The 22,745-nt window shown below is 38.7% G+C and overlaps 1 protein-coding gene across 2 annotated transcripts in view; it reads right to left on the reverse strand.

The window, feature by feature from the left end:
* NPNT (nephronectin) overlaps positions 1-22,745 on the reverse strand; it is an 82,913-nt gene that overhangs the window by 20,685 nt on the left and 39,483 nt on the right. The window contains exons 4-9 of one of the 2 annotated variants that reach the window (XM_023760457.1): positions 19,683-19,775; positions 15,308-15,427; positions 13,900-14,019; positions 11,947-12,081; positions 11,520-11,642; positions 9,816-10,211 (exon numbers count right to left, since the gene is read on the reverse strand). In XM_023760457.1, the coding sequence (XP_023616225.1) occupies positions 9,816-10,211; positions 11,520-11,642; positions 11,947-12,081; positions 13,900-14,019; positions 15,308-15,380 (847 nt within the window). In that variant the 5' untranslated portion in view covers positions 15,381-15,427; positions 19,683-19,775. The remainder of the gene's footprint in view (positions 1-9,815; positions 10,212-11,519; positions 11,643-11,946; positions 12,082-13,899; positions 14,020-15,307; positions 15,428-19,682; positions 19,776-22,745) is intronic. The other variant, XM_014462500.2, reaches the window with a different exon arrangement.

Here is a 22,745-nt window from a genome sequence, read left to right on the forward strand (position 1 = left end):
TCGCAGTAATCTGAGCTTCTTAGCTAAAACTGGGCATACCTGACACTCAATTGTAAAAAATAAAATGTGAAAGGTTAAAAACAGAAGTTCATAAAACCTTTCGTGAATTTTTAAAAACACTGTGTTCTAAATAGCATGATTAAGAATTAAGAATCTACTGGGGTTCTTTTTAAAAACACACAGCACACTGCTAGAGAGAACAGGATTTGAGTACCACTGGCCCCTCTGCTGAAGAATTACTGCTCTGAGGTACAGTGAATAATGACAGTGGGATGAAGTGATTAAAAAACACAGCATGTGGATAACAAAAAGATAGTGAAAATCACCCCAATATCACAAACTGGATAGATCCATGGTTATCATTTGGGGCTCTTTTCTTCCAAACTTTTATATTCATTCAGATAGATATAGGTATGCATTTTATACCCCAAAGGGGGTCAACGGTATATACAGCTCTGTGTATTCTTTTCACTTAACATTTTTATAACATGGGTATTTTCCCAACTCATTAAATATTTTTCAAACAACATCACTACATATTATTTCATTATCTTGCTAGACTAAAATGTATTTTCCCCTATCTTCCTTTACTTCAGGTTCTACATAAAGTGTTTCTTCTTGCCCGGCTGGTGTTGCTTAGTGGTTGGACGTCGACCTATGAACCAGGAGGTCACAGTTTTGATTCCCTGTCAGGGCACATGCCCGGGTTTCGGGCTCGATCCCCAGTAGGGAGTGTGCAGGAGGCAGCCGATCAATGATTCTCTCTCATCATTGATGTTTCCACCTCTCTCTCCCTTCTCTGAAATCAATAAAAATATATTTTAAGGTGTTTCTTCTTTTCTTTGCTGTGTGATAGATCGTACCTGCTCTGATACCAGATTTTTGTCTTTGCAACTTTTTAGCAGCCCCTTGCAACATACCTCTGGTGTCCAGACAGGCATACCACAGATTAAATCGGCTTTTCTTGCTCTGTGTCTGCCTCGCACCTTTCTGTCCTCCCAACTCCACCCCTCCAGCAGGCTCTTCCAGAGGCCAAGTCAACCCACTGGTCTCAGAAACCGTGCAAATGAACACCATGGGAGAGGACTCTTCAGTTTTGTGGAGAGTGGTCTCTACACTTCTTAGTTCAGCTCAGCTTGACCTGAAGTTGGTGACAATGAACTCTAATCCCAACAGTTATATAATACACATGACATGCCACTCCGAGAGAGTCACAGTGATCCTTAGCATACTGAGAAGTCTTACAGTTTACAAACCTATTTAAGTTTACTAAACCTAGGATCTCTCAAATTTATTTGACCTCAGAACTTCTTTAGCATACACTTGCATAATATCCCAGAGAACTAATGTTCAATCAAACACACTTGGAGAAGCGCTGGTCTGTCCCATACATGAAAGAACAAGAATCTCATGTTATCTGGGAACTGTAGAGTTGCCCAGTCAGGCCTACAGGGTGAGCTCTGCAAATGCATCTGATTATAATTCTATTTACACAGTAATTTTAAAGACCTAGGGTCACTCAAGTTGGAATTATTTAAAAAATACATGGAGTGGGTCAATGGGGGGAAAAGGTGGGCAGCTGTAATACTTCCAACAATAAATATTTTTTTAAAACAAGAATACAAGAATATCACTTATAGCTTAGAGCAGCGGTTCTCAACCTGTGGGTCGCGACCCCTTTGGGGGTCGAACGACCCTTTCACAGGGGTCGCCTAAGACCATCGGAAAACACATATATAATTCCATATTGTTTTTGTGATTAATCACTATGCTTTAATTATGTTCAATTTGTAACAATGAAAATACATCCTGCATATCAGATATTTACATTATGATTCAAAATAGTAGCAAAATTACAGTTATGAAGTAGCAACGAAAATAATTTTATGGTTGGGGTCACCACAGCATGAGGAACTGTATTAAAGGGTCATGGCATTAGGAAGATTGAGAACCACTGGCTTAGAGGAATACCAATACCCCTTCCCATTTCTTCCGTACTCTGCTTTGCTTAGTCGTAATTTCTTCTATTATCCATTCAAAAGAATAAAATTACCTTGTTTTGTGCATCGGATTGAAAATCAAAGAAGGAAAAGTGTAAAAATTATTTCCCTGCACTTTTCCAAATCAACTAAATAAAAATGTTCTAACAACTAAAGAAAAAAAAATACATGCTTCATGTTTCATATCACACATAAATGGTTATTTCCTTAATCACATATTATGTAAATGTTCCCCATCATAGTTATTCCTATAAAATACAGTAATATAGTATATTTCATAGTAATTAATAACTAACACCTTTACTTGTATTATGTTTGATCCCTGAAACCGCTCAATGTGAATGTAAAGTTAAGAATATTAACTCAATTTTACAGATGAGAAAATTGAAATGGAAAGCTTAGTAACTTATCCAAAGTCACTTAATTCATAAATAATAGGGGTGAGAATCAAAACTAGATCTTCTGATTCAGTGTATTCATTGCCTGGCAGTAGTTTAAAACCCTCAGCTTCAAATGCCTTATTTTCATATTCCCTTTCAACGCCTTTTCACTTTTACTCAACATCATGTTTAAAATTGTGAAGTATGTTAGATTTAGACTTTTCTAGATACTGTTTCTTTTCAATGTCTATATTAAACTCTATCAGGATAAGAGAAAGACCATAAGCTGAAATAACTCTGATGATCTGAGGAGTGACTATCAAATCAAGGAGTTAAATTTAGCTAGTTCAAGCATATGAAGGATTTACTTTGATTAAAAAATAGAATCCAATATAAAATTCCATTCAACAAATATTTTTGAGCACCTACTGTGTACCAGAGGCACCATATGACTGTTTAAGGGGAAAACATCTGGGGGTTAAACAGTTTTAAAAAGGTTCCCCTTGCAATCAGTATTGGGTCAGATCTGACCATTATGTATCTTTGGGCCACAAAGAGTGTTCCTTGAATACATGGAGTGTGAGGTCAGGTGAGAGTGACCAATTGTGTACCTGACAGTACTGAAGAAAACTGAAACAGAAATGTAATTTCATGACTGACAGAGGGATGGGGGGTGAGGGGGTTTGGTGAAAAGGTGAAGGGATTAAGAATCTGTATTGGTAGTTATACAATAGTTACAGAAATGTAAAGTACAGCATAGGGATTATAGTCAATATTATCATAATAACAATGTATGGAGCCAGATGGGTACTTGAAATATTGGAGGGGGGGGGACCACTCTGTAAAGTACATGATTGTCTAACCACTATGCCGTACACCTGAAACTAATACAGAATAATGTGGAATGTAAACTGAAATTGAAAAAATAATACATAAAATTGAATAAATAAATGAAGGTAATAATATCTATTTTTTTTAAATCCACTGAATAGAATGCCAATCTTCAAAAAGAAGAAAGAGATGGAGGGAAAAAGGGAGGTAGGAAGGGAACAGGGGAAAGGGAAAAAAATACTGGAAGCACAATAAAACGTCTCTCCATAGTATAAAAATAAGTAACAATCAGAAAAGAATATATTTTTTAAATTCTTAAAATATAGATTAATGTATTATATTAAACTAGGTTTTGTATGGAAAATTTGATTATGTAATGATAATTTATTTTAGTTTAAAAAGTTTGAGTGATCAATCTATTCATTGTTCTCTTTGTTCCACAAATAGTGTTGAAGTGCCAATTATGTAGCAGACATTATGCTAGGTTCTGGAAATGTACCAATGAACAAAACAGAAAAAGATCCTTTTTTTCAAAAGCTTATATTCTAGTAAGGAAAGACAAAATAGACATTATAAATAAGCACACAATACAGTATATTAAAAGGTGATTTAAAATAAGTACAGTGGAGAGAGATCACTGGTGCTGGTGGTGGTTGGGGAGGTCGCAATGTTGAATGGGAGGGGCAGGGTAGCCTCACTGTTGGGTTGAGATTTGTATAAAGAGGAGAGAGATGAGTCCAGCTGATAGCTGAGGGCAGAGAGTTCCAGGAAGAGGGAAGAGCTGGAATCAGAGTCCTCAGCTGGAGAAGTTTGAGGAATGGCAGTGAGGAGGCTAGCAGGGAGTGAGGAAGGCAGAGAGTGCTAGGAGATGGGATAGTTTAGGACTTTGTAAGACACTGGCAGGGCTTGAGTTCTTTCTGAACTAAGCGGTGCTAATGCAGAACTGTGAACAGTGACATCTCACTTAACCTTGAAAAGCTCACTTTGGCTGCTGAGTTGAGAAGAGACCACAGAGGGGCAAAGGTGGAAGCAGGGAGAAGCTGGAAGACGACTGCAGTGCAGGTCCGCAGTTGCTCCCCATAATTCTGCAATCCAAAAGCTGTTTCTGTAGCTCATTAGATAGCAAAACTAACCTACACTTCACCTAACCTCGAGGTCTTTAGTTGACAGTTATTATGAGTATTCATGAGTTTCACTGTAGAAACATCAACATGCATCATTATATCATGTACAGCATATGCAGATTATTCTCTAAAATCTGAAAAAAGTTGTATGCCACAACTCATCTGGATAAAGGAGGTTGGACCCAGACCCTAGGGGAGGGATGGTGTGGGCCAGCGGGGTAGCATTGGAGATGGCATGCAGTGGCCACAATCTATACATATAAAACCCTAATATGCAAATAGACCAAATGGCAGAACAACCGAACATGGCGGGCGTCAGCTGCGACGGGCTGATGGAGCAGGTGAGTGGGGGCACTAGACCACAGCAGAGCTCCGGTGTCTGTCATTGGGGTGAGCCTCTGGTGGTTACTGAAAATTCTTTGCTCCCATGCGCCATGGTCCCATCCGGCACTTGCACCTGTTGCTGGCACCTGCCCTGCTCATACCTGCTGCTGGCGCCAGAGCCGCCGCTTGCATTCACTGCCAGCGCCTGACCCGATCGCTTGGCACCATCAGCGGGTATGAGTGGTGGCTGCTGGCCCTGATTGCCCCTCAGGGTTTCTCCACCTCCCCCTTCTCCTGAGGGGCGATCAGGGCCAGCAGCCACCTCTTGCACCTGCTGCTGGTGATGGCCCCGCTTAGACCCACAGTCAGTGCCAGAGCTGCTGCTCGCACTTGCTCCTGGTGCCTGGTGCTGGTCCTGATCGCTCGGCACTGTCAGTGGGTGTAAGCGGCGGCTGCTGGCACCGATTGCCCCTGAAGGCTTCTCCACTTCCCCCTGCCCCTCAGGGGTGATTGGGACAGCAGTCACTGCTTGCACCCGCTGACAGCGCTGGCCCCGCTGCTGGCGCTGGCCCCAATTGCTCCACTCTGTCAATGGGTGCAAGCAGGGCCGGCACCGTCAGCACGTGGGAGCAGTGGCAGCAGGAGTGGGGCTACCAGCAGACAGGGGATCAGGGGCTGCAGTGGGAGTGGCTGGGCGGGGCGTGGAGGATGGGCCAAGACCCGCCCCCTGCAGCTTCGCGGCCCACAGTTCCTTTCAAGGTGCATGAATTCGTGCACTGGGCCCCTAGTTTCAATATAATTTAAAGGTAGGGCTAACAGGATTTCCTTGTAGATTGGATGTGGGTATAAAGAGACTAATTTACTATGACTCCAAGTCCTTTAGCTGTAGCAACTGTAAGATGAAGGTGCCATATCATAGGGTGTGAAAGACTGTGGGTGGAGTGTGTTTGGGATGAAGTTGAGGCACAATTCAACAAGTGGTCTGAACATCTGGTTTCATCTAAACTGGAGAGGTTAAACAGGCAGGCAATTTTCAAGTCTAGAATTTGGGGAGAAGTCTGGGCTAGAGTGGTATTCTTGTTATAATTTTTTTTCTTATTTCCTTTTAGAATATCTTCACACACATTATAAAGAAAAACATTGTTTAATAACTTCTACCATTAAATAACATATCTTTCAATGTAAAGAAAAATATAACTGTTGAAGTTTGAGGCTATTTGGAATCTTCCAAACAGTGGCTGTAATTAATATCACCTGAAAATTCATGAAATGAGGACAGCCAGATTTTATTCTCAGACCTGTGGAGAATAATGGCTTAAGAAAATTAGTATGCCAGAAAAGTGAAGAAAATATTCAACGTAGAAATGGTGTTGAACTAAAGTAGCGATAAGGTTCCTTTCTGTTTTCACAGTGAATAAACACCAGTTATTTGTCCTGAACCAAACACTTGAATGCTTCCCTCATTCAGAATATACGCTACAATCACAAGATAGCAAATTAAGTGTCCAAAATATCCTCATTCACACGAACATTCACCAGCAGCTCTAGCTGGGGATGAAGTGAGAGGGGATATTCCTCTTTGGCAGGAGTGCCCACTGCTCTCTGTGGCATGCAGCCGCCTTGGCCCAGGATCAAGGCCATTCTCTCCCAGGGCCTATCTCTAAGATCACACTCTCTCAGAATGAGTGCTTTCAAACATCACCAGAACTCCATGCTCCCCAATTTTATCCTGCTAATTTCTACTGGCGACCTTCAATGTTATTCCTAATTCCTATGTGTGTCAGTATGGAGAGGAATAATGGGAAGAAAAAGAGCTTTAAAAAGGAAAAAAACATTAGAAGACTCAGAAAGATGTTGATATCTGTGTTAGAGTATCTTTTTATATGAAATAGCCAAGTTCTTACAACTCTACCTTAAGCAGAATAATATAAATACTACAGTTACTTAAGCATCCATGAATAAACATTCCACTGTATGATTACGAAGAGATAAAGAAAAAATAGAGTAAGAAAAAGAGAGACATGAGAGGGAGAAGGAGGAGGGAGAGGAGAGAGAGACGGGAAAGGAGAAGGAAAGTAAAGAAGGGGAGGGAGGAAGAAAGAGAAGGTGGGAGGATAAAAATGATCAGAAAATGTGCTTTTCAAAAAATAATAGTTATGCACATATAAATATGTTATTAGATCTACCATCTAAGCCCTCTAAAAATCATATTTATTGTTTAAAATGTACACAATTACAAGTATTTCAGAATTGGAGAATCTCCATTTTATTTTAAAAGGACAGTGACCTAGAAGAAAACATTTGATTGAGAGTCACATAGAAGTAAAAAAAAAAAAAAAAAAGCTTTTCTCTTTAAAAAAAATCACGAAATTCAGTATTCTTTTCACCTAGTAAAAAACTGCAAATGCGTACAATCTAAAAGGAGCAAAGCTGAGTTCCATCAGGGAGTGGAAAAAGAAGAAACTAGTAACATCAAAAGGAGAAGAAGAGAGAGGAGTGAATGCAAAGGTAGCTAAGAATAAACAAAGTGAAGCATGACAGGAAAATACAGGGAACAAGGCTGTAAACTGCAAATTTTGGTTTGGTAATAAAGGAACCTCTTCCTCCTTCAAAACTTGCTTCATTACCGATAGGCGTTATCTCCATTGGTGGCACCACCCTTTACCCAGCACCCATTAAAAATCTGGGAGTCTTTAATCTAGCCCAGTCCAGATCTAACCACCAGCTTACAGCACATACAAGGGACAGCTATGCAGTTTTTCTCATCAATCCCTGACTTAACCCTCCAGTTTACTGGCAGTTTACTGCATACGCTATGCTGCTTCCTACCTTTGTGCCTTTGCTGTACTGTCCCTGCTAACTATAATGCCTCCCTTTTCTCATCCTCTTACCCCATTTCACTCAGGAAGCTCCCCCACCCCAAACACTCCCTGCCCAAATACTGATTGGTACCCCTTCTCACTACTCCCAGATTGTGCTACACAAATCTCTTTCACTAACCAAGTACCACAGTTAGCTTTTGGGAGACTCTTTTCCACCAGTCTGCAACCTTTTCTGTTTTATCTTTGTAAGCCCAATGAATCACACAGGGCCTGGCATGCTAAAGCACACTAAACAAAAAATGTTTACTGATTAGCCCATATGGCTCAATGGATAGAGTGTCAGCCTGCGGACTGAAGGGTCCTGGGTTCAATTCCAGTAAAGGGCACAAGCCCAGGTTGTGGGCTCAGTCCCCAGTGTGGGGCATGTAGGAGGCAGCCAATCAATGATTCTCTCTCATAGTTGATGTTATCTCTCTTCCTCTCTGAAATCAATAAAAATATATTTTTAAAAATAAAATATTTTAAAAAATGTTTACTGATTCAATGAATGGACAGTTAGAGTAAAAGTTAAATGGCATGTGATACAGTAAGTTCCCCCTCTCTGAGAGTTTTCATGTAAATCTGAATATGTTAGGAGAATTGTCATATTGGATAGGAGCTGTGATCTACTATATGACTGATATTCCTTCCATTTCTACACACTTATTTGCTCAACTCTCTGACTTTTATTCAGAGTTGTAATATTTAATAGTAAGGGTATAGGACACATACTTTATACAGCTGATTATTTTTATGAGTTTTATACTTATTCAATGCATGGCCTATTGCTGAAATGTCATCATAAACAGCTTATTAAAAATGTGCTACACAAAGGACCCCGAAAAGTCAAAGCAACCCTGAGAGAAGAAGAAAGCGGTAGGAATCACAACTTCCTATTTCAAGCTATGCTGCAAAGCTATAGTAATCAAAATAGCATGATACTGACAAAAAACAAAACAAAAACAGACTCTTAGACCAATGGAACAGAATTGAGAGTCCAGAAATAAATGCAAGCATATACGGGCAAGTAATATTTGATGAGGGAGCCAGGAATACTCAATGGAGTAAAGTAGAAAACTGGATAATCATGCAAAAGTATGAAACTAGACCCCTATCTTACACCGCTCATTACCTTGACATGGATTAAACACTTGGACATAAGACCAAGAAAACATAAAACTGAAAACATAAAACTCCAAGAAGGAAACATAGGCAAAAAGCTGCTAGACTAATCAATAAAGAAAAAGTAAAAAAAAAAAAAAGCTCCTAGACATGGATCTTGGTAATGATTTTTTGGAGATGACAACACACGAGCAACAAAATAAGAAATAAACAAGTGGACTACAAACTGAAAAGCTTCTGCTTATAAAACACTCAAAAAATATGCGAGCATTCATATGACTTACTGAAAACCAATCAACAAAAAAAAACAATCAACAAAAAGACAACCATGAAATAAGAAAAAAATGTGCAAACTATATACCTAATAAGGGGTTAATATCCAAACTATACAACTCACTAGCAAAAACAAAAAACAAAAAACAAAAAAACCCCAAATAATCCAATTAAAAAATGGGCAAAGGACCTGAATAGACATTTGTCCAAAGAAGATATTTGAATGGTCAATAGGTACATGAAAAGATGCTCAACATCAATATTTATTAGGGAAACGCAAATCAAAACCACAATGAGATAGCATCTCACACCTAGCATTAAAAAGACAAGAGATAATAGATGTGGGGGAAAAGGGAACCCTCATGCACTGTTGGAAGGATTGTAAATTGGTACAGCCACTATAGAAAACAGTATGGAGTGTCCTCAAATTTACAATAGGACTACCATATGATTAAAGATCCTATTTCTGGAAATACATCCAAAGGAAATGAAAACACTATATTGTAGAGATATTATTTGTATCCCATGTTCATAGCAGCACTACTTATAATATCCAAGACATGGAAATAACCTGTGTCCACAGATGAATGAATGAATAAAAAAATGTGACACACACACACACACACACACACACACACACAATGAAACAACAAGAAGAAAACTGTGCCATTTGCAACACAGATTAATGTTGAGGGCATCGTGTTACGTAAAATAAGTCAGACAAGAGAAAGAAAAGATGATGGGTGTTAAATAGTTACTGTGGTAATCATTTCACAAATATATAAGTCAAACCATTATGTTGTGCACCTTAAGCTTCTACAGTGCTGTGTGTCAATTATAGCTCAATAAAACTGAAAAAAAAACACTCAAAAAATATGCAAGCATATTTATATGACTTACTGAACACATCTCCTCTGGGCTTCTGAGGATCTGTCTGTATCCTGTTGTCAACTGTAATCTCTCTTGGAGATGTGGTAGCAGCCGGTGCTATAGTGGTCAGTCTGATGATTGGTCTTTCCTGCGTTGGTGGTGGTAGAGGCCTTCTGAGTTCTGTGGGAGGCGGTGGGGGTGGGGGTGTGGCAGGCCACGTTGTTGGCTTTGGTGTAGGTCTTGTTGTTGGCTTAGAAGTCGGCCTGTTGGTAACAACAGGAGGAATATATGGTGTCCTCAGAGGCCACCTAGTACTTCCGACATCAGGAATCCAATTACCGTGTCCTCCATCACCCTTTGAAATGGTACCATTTCCCTGTGGTGCATGAATTGGACCTGAAGGTTCAATCATGACTTTCGGAATATCTAAAAGAGTCAAAAGATTTAAATTAGTGTGTAACCCAAAAGGTAAAATATCAAATTGTAAAAAACAAGCATATCAAAATATGTGCCAACTAGATTTACTTTTCACATTTAGAATATTCCCCCTACTGTAAATCATGCTGTTTTCCAAATAACAAATATGTGCATATATGATATATGATACACATTCATCTGGTGGGTGAATGCAAAAATTATATTGGCATTTCTATAATAAATTTGTATTATTTGAAACACAAAAAGGTTGTGTTTGTAAAGTGGGAACAGATGGTAATCAATGAGATTTTTAAAATGCACAGATGTTCTAAATTTTTAAAATATGAAAAATGTATATATAGAGTCTATATTAAGTGTCCCTATGGTACATGTATATCATAAAATCATATTTAGGATTGTCTAAAGACTAATTTCTCTTCCACACTTTATATAAACTTGACTCATGTAAAACATTTTTATTAAATGTTATACATATTATTTTAGTTGATTTTTTTCCCACTTATTAATGTATATAATTGCTTTTTAAAAGAAATTTTCAGAGGTCACCAAGATCATCTGTGGAATATTTTTCCTTTATTATCTTCATCAAAAGAAATTAATATATAATCTGTCTGATACGATATACTCCTGGGGGAGCATAACACTTCAAAAATCCTTTAATTCCCATGATTTTATGCCCCAGGATTTTTAGTAAATATTTTACTCCAGAAATTTTAAAATTTATTGTTACATGAAATATATGCTAAATTATGGACTTTAGTTTGTAAAACTTTCATCGTGGAGGGTATTTTTTTCATGTTTATCTACTAATGTATTCATACTACAAACAGAGCTTATAAAAATTTAAAAAGCAAAACAGTACTAAAGGTAGAGAAAACACATAAATAAGGGAATATTTTAGAATTAGGAGACATAATAAAATGAGGAACCAAAAATGTAGAATATATTCTGATTATCCCACTATCATACTCTAATGCTAATGACAAACATTTATTTCTAATTTTAAGAAATTCTCTGGGAGAGCTCTAAAATTTGTCAGCTAAAGGGAAGCTACAGAGAAATTTTAGTCAAGTAATGGAATGCTTTTAAGCGTAGAAAGTATAACCAAGTCTTTAATTTTTAAAAATAACAGAACACGTGATTCTATTGTTTGTAGAAAGCAGAGACTAATATTACCAGCAATGAAAATTGTACTTTTTTGATCAATTAATCGTGATCCTTTACTCCCCCAATAACAGCCCTTGTGCAATCTAATTCCCTGCTGGAATGTAGAGCTGGAAGACCAGTGTTACTCACACACGCAGCTCAGTCCGTCGCCGTGGTATCCATCTTTACATTTGCACTTGTAGGACCCATGTACGTTGAAACAGTGAGCAAAGCTGCTGCACTGATACTGACCCAGGGAGCACTCATCTATATCTGCATCATGAAGTGGGGAAAAGAGATGTTTATTGGGGAGATAAATAGAATGACATGAAAATATATAGACAGTTTCAAAAAAAGTTTTCTGCAATGTGAAGGTCCGTGTAAAACTGGCAGATAAACCAAAGAAATAAACTGCCTGCGCATCCCAAAGTACTGGGGGTTGAAATGGATTCCTGTTTGTTTAGTGCCAGAACCTCCCCCCACCCTCCCACCCCTAGCAAGTCAGTCTTCAGCACAATTAAGAGGCCTTTCCACACCAGAGGAAGAAACAGGGAAAAGCAAAGACTGGGCTCCTTACCGTGACATTGGTATTTGCCTCCAATGTACATGAGGTCGAAGCCTTTATGGCACTTGCAGATATAACTCCCAAAAGTGTTGACACACTGCCTAAATCTAGGGCAGGAAACTCTTCCAGTAGCACATTCATCAACATCTGAAACATAAGCCAACTGTATTTTCGGAGCATGTTCAGATGAAGTGTATTTTAAAATAAATAACTGCCTGCAAACGGTTGCCTGGCACACAGTGACTCATCATAGACATTGGCCAGCTGTTGGCCCCACAGGCACCATAAATTCCACATCTCCATCTTTCAATTCATCTTCCTCACCCAGGCTGCCCTCCTACTGCAAGGCATCTTAGCACATACTGCACCTGTATCCACCTAGTTGCTTGAACTGAAACGTGAGTCATTCTTGACAGCCCTATTTCCCTTAACCCTACGTCGTCAGGCCCACTTAATTCTACCTCTGAAAGACTATTTGAATTTGTCTCCTCTTCTCTTCACCCTCTGCCACTACCCTAGTCCAAGCTACCATCTTCCAGGTCTCCTAAACTGACCTTTCCCGGCCAAGCTTACTTCCTCCAAAGCATTCCCACTCAAGTCGAAATAGTTTTATTACAACATATAATTGGATTAGTGCCATGCCTAAAGCTCTTCTACTGTTTCTATTTGCTTTCTGAATTGAATCATCATTCCTCACCAGGTCCTTGAAGGCTCTATAATAAAAGGCTACCTCAATGGCTGTATCTTAAGTCATCGCCCCTTATGCTCCCACTCTGTACTGAAGCCACATTGGGGTCTTGTTCACTCCAGTGCCTGTATTGTTTCCACCTGCTTGGCTGATTCTTCTCATGGCCAATGGCCCAGGTCTTACTTCAAGGCTTTCCTTGACCATTATTTTCTAAAATAGACCCTCTCTGTCTCTCTCTCTCTCTCTCTCTCTTTCTTTCTCTCTCAGATCCTCATATTAACACATAGTATTTTTTGTAATTTTATTGGATACTAGAGGCCCGGTGCACGAATTCGTGCATGGGTGGGGTCCGGCTGACCTGCCCCGATTGGAGCTCACAGGGCTGGGCCAGCCGGGGGGAGGGGCCATGGAAGGTTGGCTGGCCAGCCCCGGCCCCGATTGGGCCAGTTGGCCAGCCACAGTGCATATTATACTGACTAGTTATTCTGGCTTTTATATATAATATTTGCTTCTTTGCTGTCTCTGCACCATTAGAATATCAGCTTTGTGAGGATCAAAACCTTGTCAGCTTTTTCCATTACTGTACATCCTGCACTTAGCATAGTGCCTGGAGTATAGAAAGTAATCAGTAAATGTCTCTTGAATAACTGAATACCTCCCTTCATTGAGTACTTACTATATGCTAGGTTGCTAAGCTCTTTCTATACTTGAGTTCATTTAATCCTTACAATGGTTCTATGTGTCATTACTCCCATTTTAAAGATGACTTTGACTCAAGTTCAGAGAAAGGAAGTCTCTTGCCTAAGGTTACATATCAAGTATATGGCAGAGTTGAATTTAAAACCAAAGCCCTGGCTCTTACCACAATCCTATACTACCTTCCCTAATTTTAAGGGGGGAAATCTAACTCTTAAATGCAATACATACAATCTAGCGCTATCTACCTATTCAGTTTCATCAGTCATTGCCCCTTACATTCTAGAAATACTAAGCTCTGTTTCCCTGAACATTTTGCTCCTTGAAACTTCAATGCCTTTGCAGATGTGGTTCCCTCTGCCTGAAGCTTTCTCCTGCCCTTCATTTTTAGAAAAAAAAAGTTTCTATAGTCTATTCACAGAGAGGGGTCCTCTTCTGGGACATCTGATATCTTGATATCTTCTAAAGGATAGCTAAGACTTGATGTAAGTAACTGCCTTTTTTTCTTATTCACATCACCTTTCACTTTCTTCCTTTCCCTAGAGAGACCACAGTCAGAGAGGCTTGGCTTTACAACTCACCCACACAGGTCCTCCCATCCGGAGCCAGCTGGAGGCCAGGAGAGGGGCACTGGCACCGTACCTGTCCTTTGATAACATCACAGCCATACTGACAGTTTGCCATGGAGCACGTCAGGCCACCTGGAATGAGAATGACTGGCTGACTCAGAGAACAAACTCTACAACTGAAATCACTACGCTCTTAACCTGTCCTGAAATCAGCGACACTGACTCAACAATGAAGACAAAAAGGCCTCAATTATTCAACAGGGGTGGAACGACTGTCCTCCTCCACGGATCAGGAGGATTACGAAGTGCCCCAGCTCTGCTGTCATCTGGGGAAGGCCTCTAATGCATTTGAGGAATTCCAAGACAAATGTAAAGCTTAATCTCTTATAGGTTATCTGTAAATTTTCCCAGTGGCCAAAAACAGTGGAAAATTTAGGTTATTTTCCCCAGATTATTCATGCTAAGTGCTGGTCTCAAGTGAAGCATCCACATAATTGTGTCAAGCTCCCATTAAATTTCTCTAGGAACAGCAGATTTCCCACTGAGTTAGGCAATGCTAGAGGAATTGAGCATCCCTGTCACATGTGATTTAACATGAACCCACTTCATGCCAAAATGTCTCATGCTAAGTAGGCCATGCTAAATAAAATTAGCTAACCTTTTTTATTTTATAAAACACAACTCAGAGAGAGATAGTGGATGACTGACTGATTGATAATTAGCTAATTTAACTGATAATTCAGTAAAAATAAAAATCAAATCACCGATTGTTGGATATCCTATACATACAACCTCAATTCAATGTTCAGCCTACAGAGAATTTGATGGCACCATCCATCTTATAACACATCCAAATGATAGTAGGAAATCTATTTTTATGTTACTGTAATCATTCATTTTTTTTCATTTGAAGTGGATATTAATAAAAGGGACATAACTTAATCCTTAGACTATGACACTGAAATGTAAAAATGAAGTGAGAAGGTATTTGTGAGTTGTTTATAACCGAACAACAGGCTTGATGGATTCCCTACCAGCAAATAGTTTAAAGCTCATCTTTATGGGCAGCACAATGGTCCTAAAATAATCACTGATGCTCCCCTTCTAGCTGGAATAGCTCTAGGCCCAGAGTGACAAAAGGGAAAAACATGTTGGGGAAAACATAAGAAAATACACTTAGTTTTATTCTTCTCCTTCTAAAACCATTTCCAAATCAATTTAATGCTGGCACCCAGGATAAAAGAATTCTAGCCATCTAAAAGGGGCAACCCTTCTTTTGATTTTCAATTGCTTAGGGACACATACAAACACACACTCCCATCCTGTCTGGGAGGCCACCTTCATTCTCACACCACCAGAGCACAGCATGAAGGAGGTCAAGCCCACAGCACTTGTAAAACAATTAAGATTCTTGACATACTTGAGCAGGATCCATCCGGCATCAGCATGTACCCGTTGAGACAGTAGCACTTGTAGCTGCCGTAAGTGTTCATACACCTGTGCTTGCAGGGCCGCGGCTTCAGGCCACACTCATTCAGATCTGAAAAGAGTGGAAGTTGAACCAGAAAAATCACAAAATGTCCGCACAAATGTAAACCATTTGAAATACTTCTCTATATTGAAAAAATAAAGAAGAAAAGTGGGTCAAGCTATGGTAACCGGTTATTTACATAAGACGGAGCCTGTTCACACTGTCTTAATTTTAAGGCTGGCTACACTAGGGGCAACCAAGAGTTTCCTACAAGAGGTGACTGAAAGCCTTATAACAATGAAGAGGCCGTGTGAGTTCCTGGAGCTTACATTATATAGGACATGTGATTCCGTCCTCTGGAGTACACTGTGCCTACCTCATTGTCCCTAAAAGAGCAGCATACTGACTCCTCATGGTGCTCTGTCATCTATCTGACTTCAATATCCTCAAAATATCTGGGTTCTACTCCTAGAGTCACTCTTGACAACACGTTCTTCCTCTATCGACTTATTCCCCTCTTTGTTTAAAGAAGATATGAGAAAATATCCTGATTCTAACAGTAGACTGCTTTGAACTTCCCAAAAGAAAGCTCCATTTCCAGAGGCTAAGAGCTACATGAATGAGAGTGATCACAATTGTGGTTTTTCTTGTTCAATCTTATAGATTATATACTGACCTCAGGTTAAAGAAGGAACTTCTGCTTCCTACTTTAGTAATGTACTCAAATCACAAAATAAACTTTTAAAAAAAAACAACCCTCCAGTATGTTTTCATTCATTTGGTAGTTAAGAGGAGCATATGGAAATACTAATGAATAATACATAATGGCTATCATTATGTATTTTAGGATTATTGGTTTAAATACCAATATGAAAGGAATTAATAAATTGCACATTAGAATTTTCCAACCCAAGTTGAACACTGCCTCAAGTGAACATAAAGCTCATAATGACATATAAACACTGAAATAGTAATGCCCAAAATATAGATTTCATTAAAAATAAATATGACCACATGTTCATTTGGAACTGCCAGTATAATATGATGACCTATTAACCTGTCATCAAAGCAGAAATCTAGTTGCAAGTTTAATCTAATATAAATCTGACCTGCTATTTATTAAAAATCTATATATTTCACTTAACTAAACCACCAACTTTACATTGCTTTTTAAAACCTGCAAATTATTGCACCTAAATTTTTTTTATATAATTTACTGACTTTCCAACTTGGTTTTTTTTCTAATGTTCACACATCTGTTAGCAGGTCCCCAGCTGGGTGAAGCCTGGAAAGTTGTCACCCCCCAGGCTTTATTCAATTTTATACTTTATTTTTATACTTTATTGCGTCTTGCCCAGTTAAGGCTGTACCAAACAGAATTGTATTTCAGGATAGTTCAAAAACAGTTTTCCTCAAAGAAGATGCTTTGCAGATTATAGTATCATCAAAAATGTGACTTCTTCCTCTGTTAGAGTAAAAATTTTAAAATAAGAATGAAAGTAAAAGAAATTCATTCCACTTCTCATATTCTTCTTTGTATTTCAATATTTATTAAAAATTAAAGTCAGAGAATCTTTCCTCATGTTCTAGGAGGAATTGATTTTTATTCCTCATGTCCCTGCAGATTCTCACCTGACTTTGATAAATCCCTGACGGATATTATAGAATGTAGTATTTAAATCTGAGTACACTGTTAGGCAAAGGCTTTGTGTTTTAAATACTTTTCTGCACTAAACAAAAAGAAAATGGTACAGTACAACAAAAAAAATAGAGTTAGGCCGAATTCCATATCTCGAGGGAAGGATATTCGTGGATAAGTAAAAAGTGTCAATTAAGAACCCGTAGGTTTATTGTTAAGGAGACACAGAAACTTCTGTGGGTTTCCTGACGGGAACGGTCAGGAGTTTATAGCTCCAGGCAGCTTATATGCACAGCATACTTATGCTGATGGAGATTTCTTCAGACACTGTCTCTGGACTAAAGCTGAGGCCCCACTGAGGCAGCCGCTCTCTTGGCCAATAAAGGGAGGGCTCCTTAGCATTGCTCTGCGGGACTCCACGATTCAGACTGGGGCAGCTGGGGCTCTTTAACCCCAATCGATCCTTCCCTTCCCATGAGAAAAAGTACTTTGGGGTTAAGAATCACGAAATTGAAAGAAAATGAAACATCGGTAAGGTGTCCTAATTCCAAAAGAACCTGGGAATCACTCTGAAACAATATGCAACAAGGGAACATGCATCGTTCAATGGTATGTGTAGAGATATTGATTATTTTACTGTTGTTAAATTGACATGTAAATATCCAAATATGTTGGGAGCAATCTGAGAAAGCCTGCTCTGCCGGCCGCTGCGTGAGCCGCTGGCTCTCCGTGCCAGTTCCCAGTTGTTGAAGTTCACAGTGACTGCCCTTACTCTCCCACCTGCCACAGGCACCTGTCTGCTCAAAACTTCACAAGAGCCACTGCAGAAATGATGAAATAGGGTCCCACCACAATCCATACTTATCAATATTTACTAAATACCAGACTTTTGCTCAAGCAGGGAGCTTCTAAAGATCAAAAGCATCCAATATCCTGGGGATGAACTTCTTTTCCCCCAATTTTTTGTCAGGTTTCCATCATTGATTATTATATCTTATTTTCTTAGTGACCTGATGCCTTAGAAAACTGAGTTAATATAGGCTGCTTCCAAAAATCTCTTGAGTACAGAACTAGTAACGCTTGTGTTCCTATCAAATTAAGTCAGAAATTCAAAAATGACACTTTCAACTTATAGTAAATGCTCCTATAATAATAAGTGGAACAATACACATAACATAAAAGTCTGCTTGATTACACTTTATAAATCTTAAAAGTTGATAAAGAAACCTAGGGAAAAAATCTTTAGTGTGTTTATTTTAAATTTACTTTAATCTTGCTCTTTCTCTAGGAGTTTATAATGTAAATATAAATTAAAAGGGAAATATTTAATTAAAAAATTAATTAATTCTATCATGGACTTATCACACAAAGAACAGAACTTTACAAGTAAACCATTTACATTCAATGATTTAATTATTAAGTGTGCAATTCTTAAAGAGCATCTATAAGTCAGGAGTATACTTAAGCACGTCGTTGGATTCAGGAGCTTGAGGGAGGGGGACAGGGAGAAAGGAGCTGGTCTAGAACAAAAATGCAAGCTGCATAGCATTATAATTACACTTCAGGGGAAAAAAGAATAGAAATTTTATTAGCATGCAGACGCTGAAAAGTAGCTTGAAAATCTCCAAGAGATTCACTACATCAGAGAACCCAATAGGGGTTTTTTAAGGGAAAATAATTATTTGTTTAATGCACTTGCACTTTTTTCCCTTTGAGACTTAAACTGGGCAATGACTCAAAAGTCTAAGCTTTTACATTTTATCTGACTAAAGTGGAGGTCAGAGGGAAACATGTCAATATGTCAACGGCCATCACTTTTAAACTTTGAAGATAGCAGTCACACAGTGACTGAGATTAATCCCATGGCCCTGATTCTTTGTGCAGAAGATGTACACGTCCATCAAGTCCCCCATCAGCAGAGAGAGAGTAATTTCTAATTTATAGGATTTTAATTCAGGCATTCTCTGTTCCTCAATCTATCAGTGGGTGAGGGGTAACTTTTTTTAGGAGAACTATAAAGGCATGCAGCCACCTGACCTTCCTACGAAACTTTCCAGCGTAATGAAGACACTAATATTTGGGGTGTTTCCATTCTCACAGCAGCCCTGCAGGTAAACAGGGCAGGAATTACTCTCCTCCTATCACTAATTGTTTTGCTAACACCCAGACGCATGACATGACTTGCTCCTTACGGGCTGTGCTAGAAACAGAACTTAGGCTTTCTAATATTAGAAAATGTACACGAAATGAAGGAAGCTAGTATATGTTTCATTTCTGGTAACCTAGCACGCTACACCCTAAGGATGGTGGTGAAGAGGACTTCTCACTTCTAAAACCTATTTAGCAAAAGCCATCAAAACCCCAATCTCAGTTGCTCTGATATTCCTGACTTCATCTACATATGAAGACAAAAGTGATTTTGTTATGTGATTTTTAGAAAACACTTTGAAGCCCAGAAAAGAAGAAGAGGAGCAACGACACTTGATGCAGTGAGAGGACAGCAGAGGCTCCAGACAGCAGAGCACAGAGAGTCTGCAGCAGGCGACGGCCCTGCTGCCTGCTTCACATGCTCAGTGCTGAGGCTGGGCGCTCTGGGGCGCGTCTTCGGAACAGGTGCAAGAGGTGACACACCGCGGGAAGCCGTGCAGGTGGGAGGAGCAGACCCCCGAGACAATGCACGCTCACCCCTTGAAGGTAAACTTGTGGCTTGCTGATCCAGGGGTTGGAAAAGAGGCTGCTCACTGCCTTGGTCAAGAGGAGTTGGGTAGGAGTGCTCGTCTTCACACCAGGAAGAAGGTAATAAGAGTCAACTTTGAACTGATGTCATTTTTAGCCCTAAAAATCTTTATAAGTATATATTAAACAATTACATCAAGTTGGTGGAGTTCAAAAAGAATACTTTACCAAAGTTAGTTTCTAGTTTTTCCAGTTTCTCTCTCTTTTTTTTTTAATTTTTACTTTCCTGAAAATTTGTCACCGCCATCTTTCTTCCCAAGAACACACACACACACAGTACAAGTTAATCCGCCATTCTCATACAAATTTAATGGGGGGGAAAAACAGTAAAAAAGAGATAGTCAATTTTTAAAAAACATGATTTTAATCATCAACAATGAGAGAAAACTAAAAGAACAAATAAACAATGATGATACAAATATTGATTATAATCAACCTGCTGTGTGTCAAGATCCTGAAGTCTTAAATGACCAAACTTACGACTTTTCCTTATTATGTTGCACAATAGTTTAAAATACTCCAAAATTACACACAAAGTTATGATTTACATAAAGACTTTATTTAAAAAGATAGCGTGATCACTCAAATATAAAAACTTATGTCACATTTAGGTCACATTTAATTAGAATATCCGTAAGAAGTTTTCTGCAAAAAAATAAAACAAAATAAAGTAACTGTTCCCATGGTTAGCTTACTAAAAATATTGTGAGATGGGTGAGATTCAAAAGTAGAGAGTCAAAAAGGCACTCATATCCTATTTCAAGACTATTACATTGGTAATAGTCAGTTAAACTTCCAAATTAAATGAACACTGGTGTCTGTGTTAAAATCACACAACCTTCAAAAAAGTAAGGCTATAAGAAATTACCTCGATATTAGGGTTAATGCATATAGGCTGTTGTGCTGAGAAAAGCAATCAACTCTGAGAATTAACTAGTCCACCAATGTTTACTGTCTGATTATGTGCTACAAGACACTAATTCTTTTCTCGGGATAAGGAATTCAACATATGACACATGAACCATGTCAAAACATTAGTAACTGATGTTTATAAATTGTTTCTTCTGTACTCATTATAAAGCACACTATGAATTCAAAAGAATATCTTTCCTTAAAAAACTGCAATGACATGATATATTCCATGCTAAAAATAATTCCCTAGTGGGAAAGTTATAAAAATATTATTATCTCTAATAGTATCCTTTCTTGGCTGAAGTGGAAAGGGGATTTGTATGGGTACATAGAGACTCAAGGAGGGGGGAAATACGCAAGAATAAAATTGCCAGAGAAAGTAAGATGGAAAAAAAAAATCTTGCCAGAGTTCTGGTTAGAATTTCACCTACTGTGAAAGGTACCACATACCTTATAGAATATGACAATGATCAGTCCAAGCCTATGGTTTTATATGTGATCCGACTATAGCAATCCAGAAAATGACTGGAGGGGGAGCAAGTCACCGGGAGCAGATTATACTAATCTTGCGACAGGCTATTAAATGAAGCCAGTTCCAAAGTGGGCCTGCCCCGCTATCTGGCTGCTCCCCAGGCCGCTCCAACAGCGCTCAAGTGCTTGTCATTTACTCCTGCTGTCCATGCAGCCAAGCAAGCTCCCAGGGAATGACTTCTTAAAGTACACAATTTGCAACAAACTTTTTATGCAGATCCATGCCTTATACCCAAACCAACTTTTAATCAAAAGCTAATATCTAGTTCTGTGAAATTATTTCAAGGTACCTCTTCTTGACATGTCTCTCCTCAAGAAAAAAAAAGAAACATATTTAATTTCCTGTATGTTTTCCACTTTATTAAAATGTATGGTCCAGATCAAAAGTCTATGCTAATTTGTTATGGAGACAAAGAGCAGGTATAGACCATTTGCTCTATCAGCGTTTCTGGGGGTCCCTCGACAGCTCTCCGAGTTACCCCACTCACTCAGGGCAGCTTCTCACAGGGCTCGTAGTCCACAGGGTAGAGGCTAAGGTACCAGACGCCTCCATGGGACTGTTTCAAGTTCCTACAGCTTTCAGGACCAAGAACTCTTGTATGAAACAGTCACTCACTTAATCCTGTGCAAGTCATTTTAATAATCGTTTTCAGGAACCCAGAAATCGGAGAGACAATACAAAGGGTTCCTGTTCTCAAAGGGCATACTTCTTTCCATCAGGAACTTGCCTAATTGCTGTTTTGGTAGGGAAGGCCACAAGAAAGATGAATGAAACACATTCATCTTCACTGTAAGCTGGAGCTTTCTATTCAAGATTGGATTTGAAATGACATTTTCAATGTCAGCACAGTTTTTGCAGGTGTAGAATCCCATTTTGCTACTAATAGAATCCTTTTCCCCCTAAGGAACAGACTTTTGGGAGGCAAGATTTCAACTCCATATATTTCAATTTTTCTCTAGAATTACTGAAAAAAACAAACAAACACCCAACTGGTTTTTCTAAAAACAAGTGCATGGTGAACTCTTTATTCTGATAATAAGTACATGGTAAACTGGTTTTCTGAAAATAAGAGATACTCAGAGATGAATCCTTGTTCCAATAATAGCTTGAGAGTCTTCTGAAGCATATTAAAGTTGATGATGCTCTGCAAATTAATTTAAATAAATTTTCTCTGCAATCTCAACGGCAGCTATTTGGAATAATCTTCTTTGTATAAATTCCTGGCATCAGGACAAGAAGTTTTATGGTGCGGACATATTAATGACATCTCTGATGGTTTGTGTTCATCACTTTTAAAGAAGAAGCAGGCTGGGACTCTAAGATCAACACTAATAACTCAATAATTAAAACCAAACATGCTGCTACTTGAGAAAGACAGAAGAAGGAAAACCAAATGGATTTTTAAAAGAGTCAACTGAGGTAATAAGAACCCCATTTATTTAAAAAATACTACCCAGGCATGTCAGGTAAATTCCAAGTTAAAAAACATTATCTGAAAAGAAGCATTGAAAAAACTTGGCTACCAATCAAGTAGCAGATAATCTAGAAGACTCTAGAATAACAGCTTG

Source organism: Myotis lucifugus, unplaced genomic scaffold (genome assembly GCF_000147115.1).
Source record: "Myotis lucifugus unplaced genomic scaffold, Myoluc2.0 scaffold_182, whole genome shotgun sequence".
Taxonomy (NCBI): domain Eukaryota; kingdom Metazoa; phylum Chordata; class Mammalia; order Chiroptera; family Vespertilionidae; genus Myotis; species Myotis lucifugus.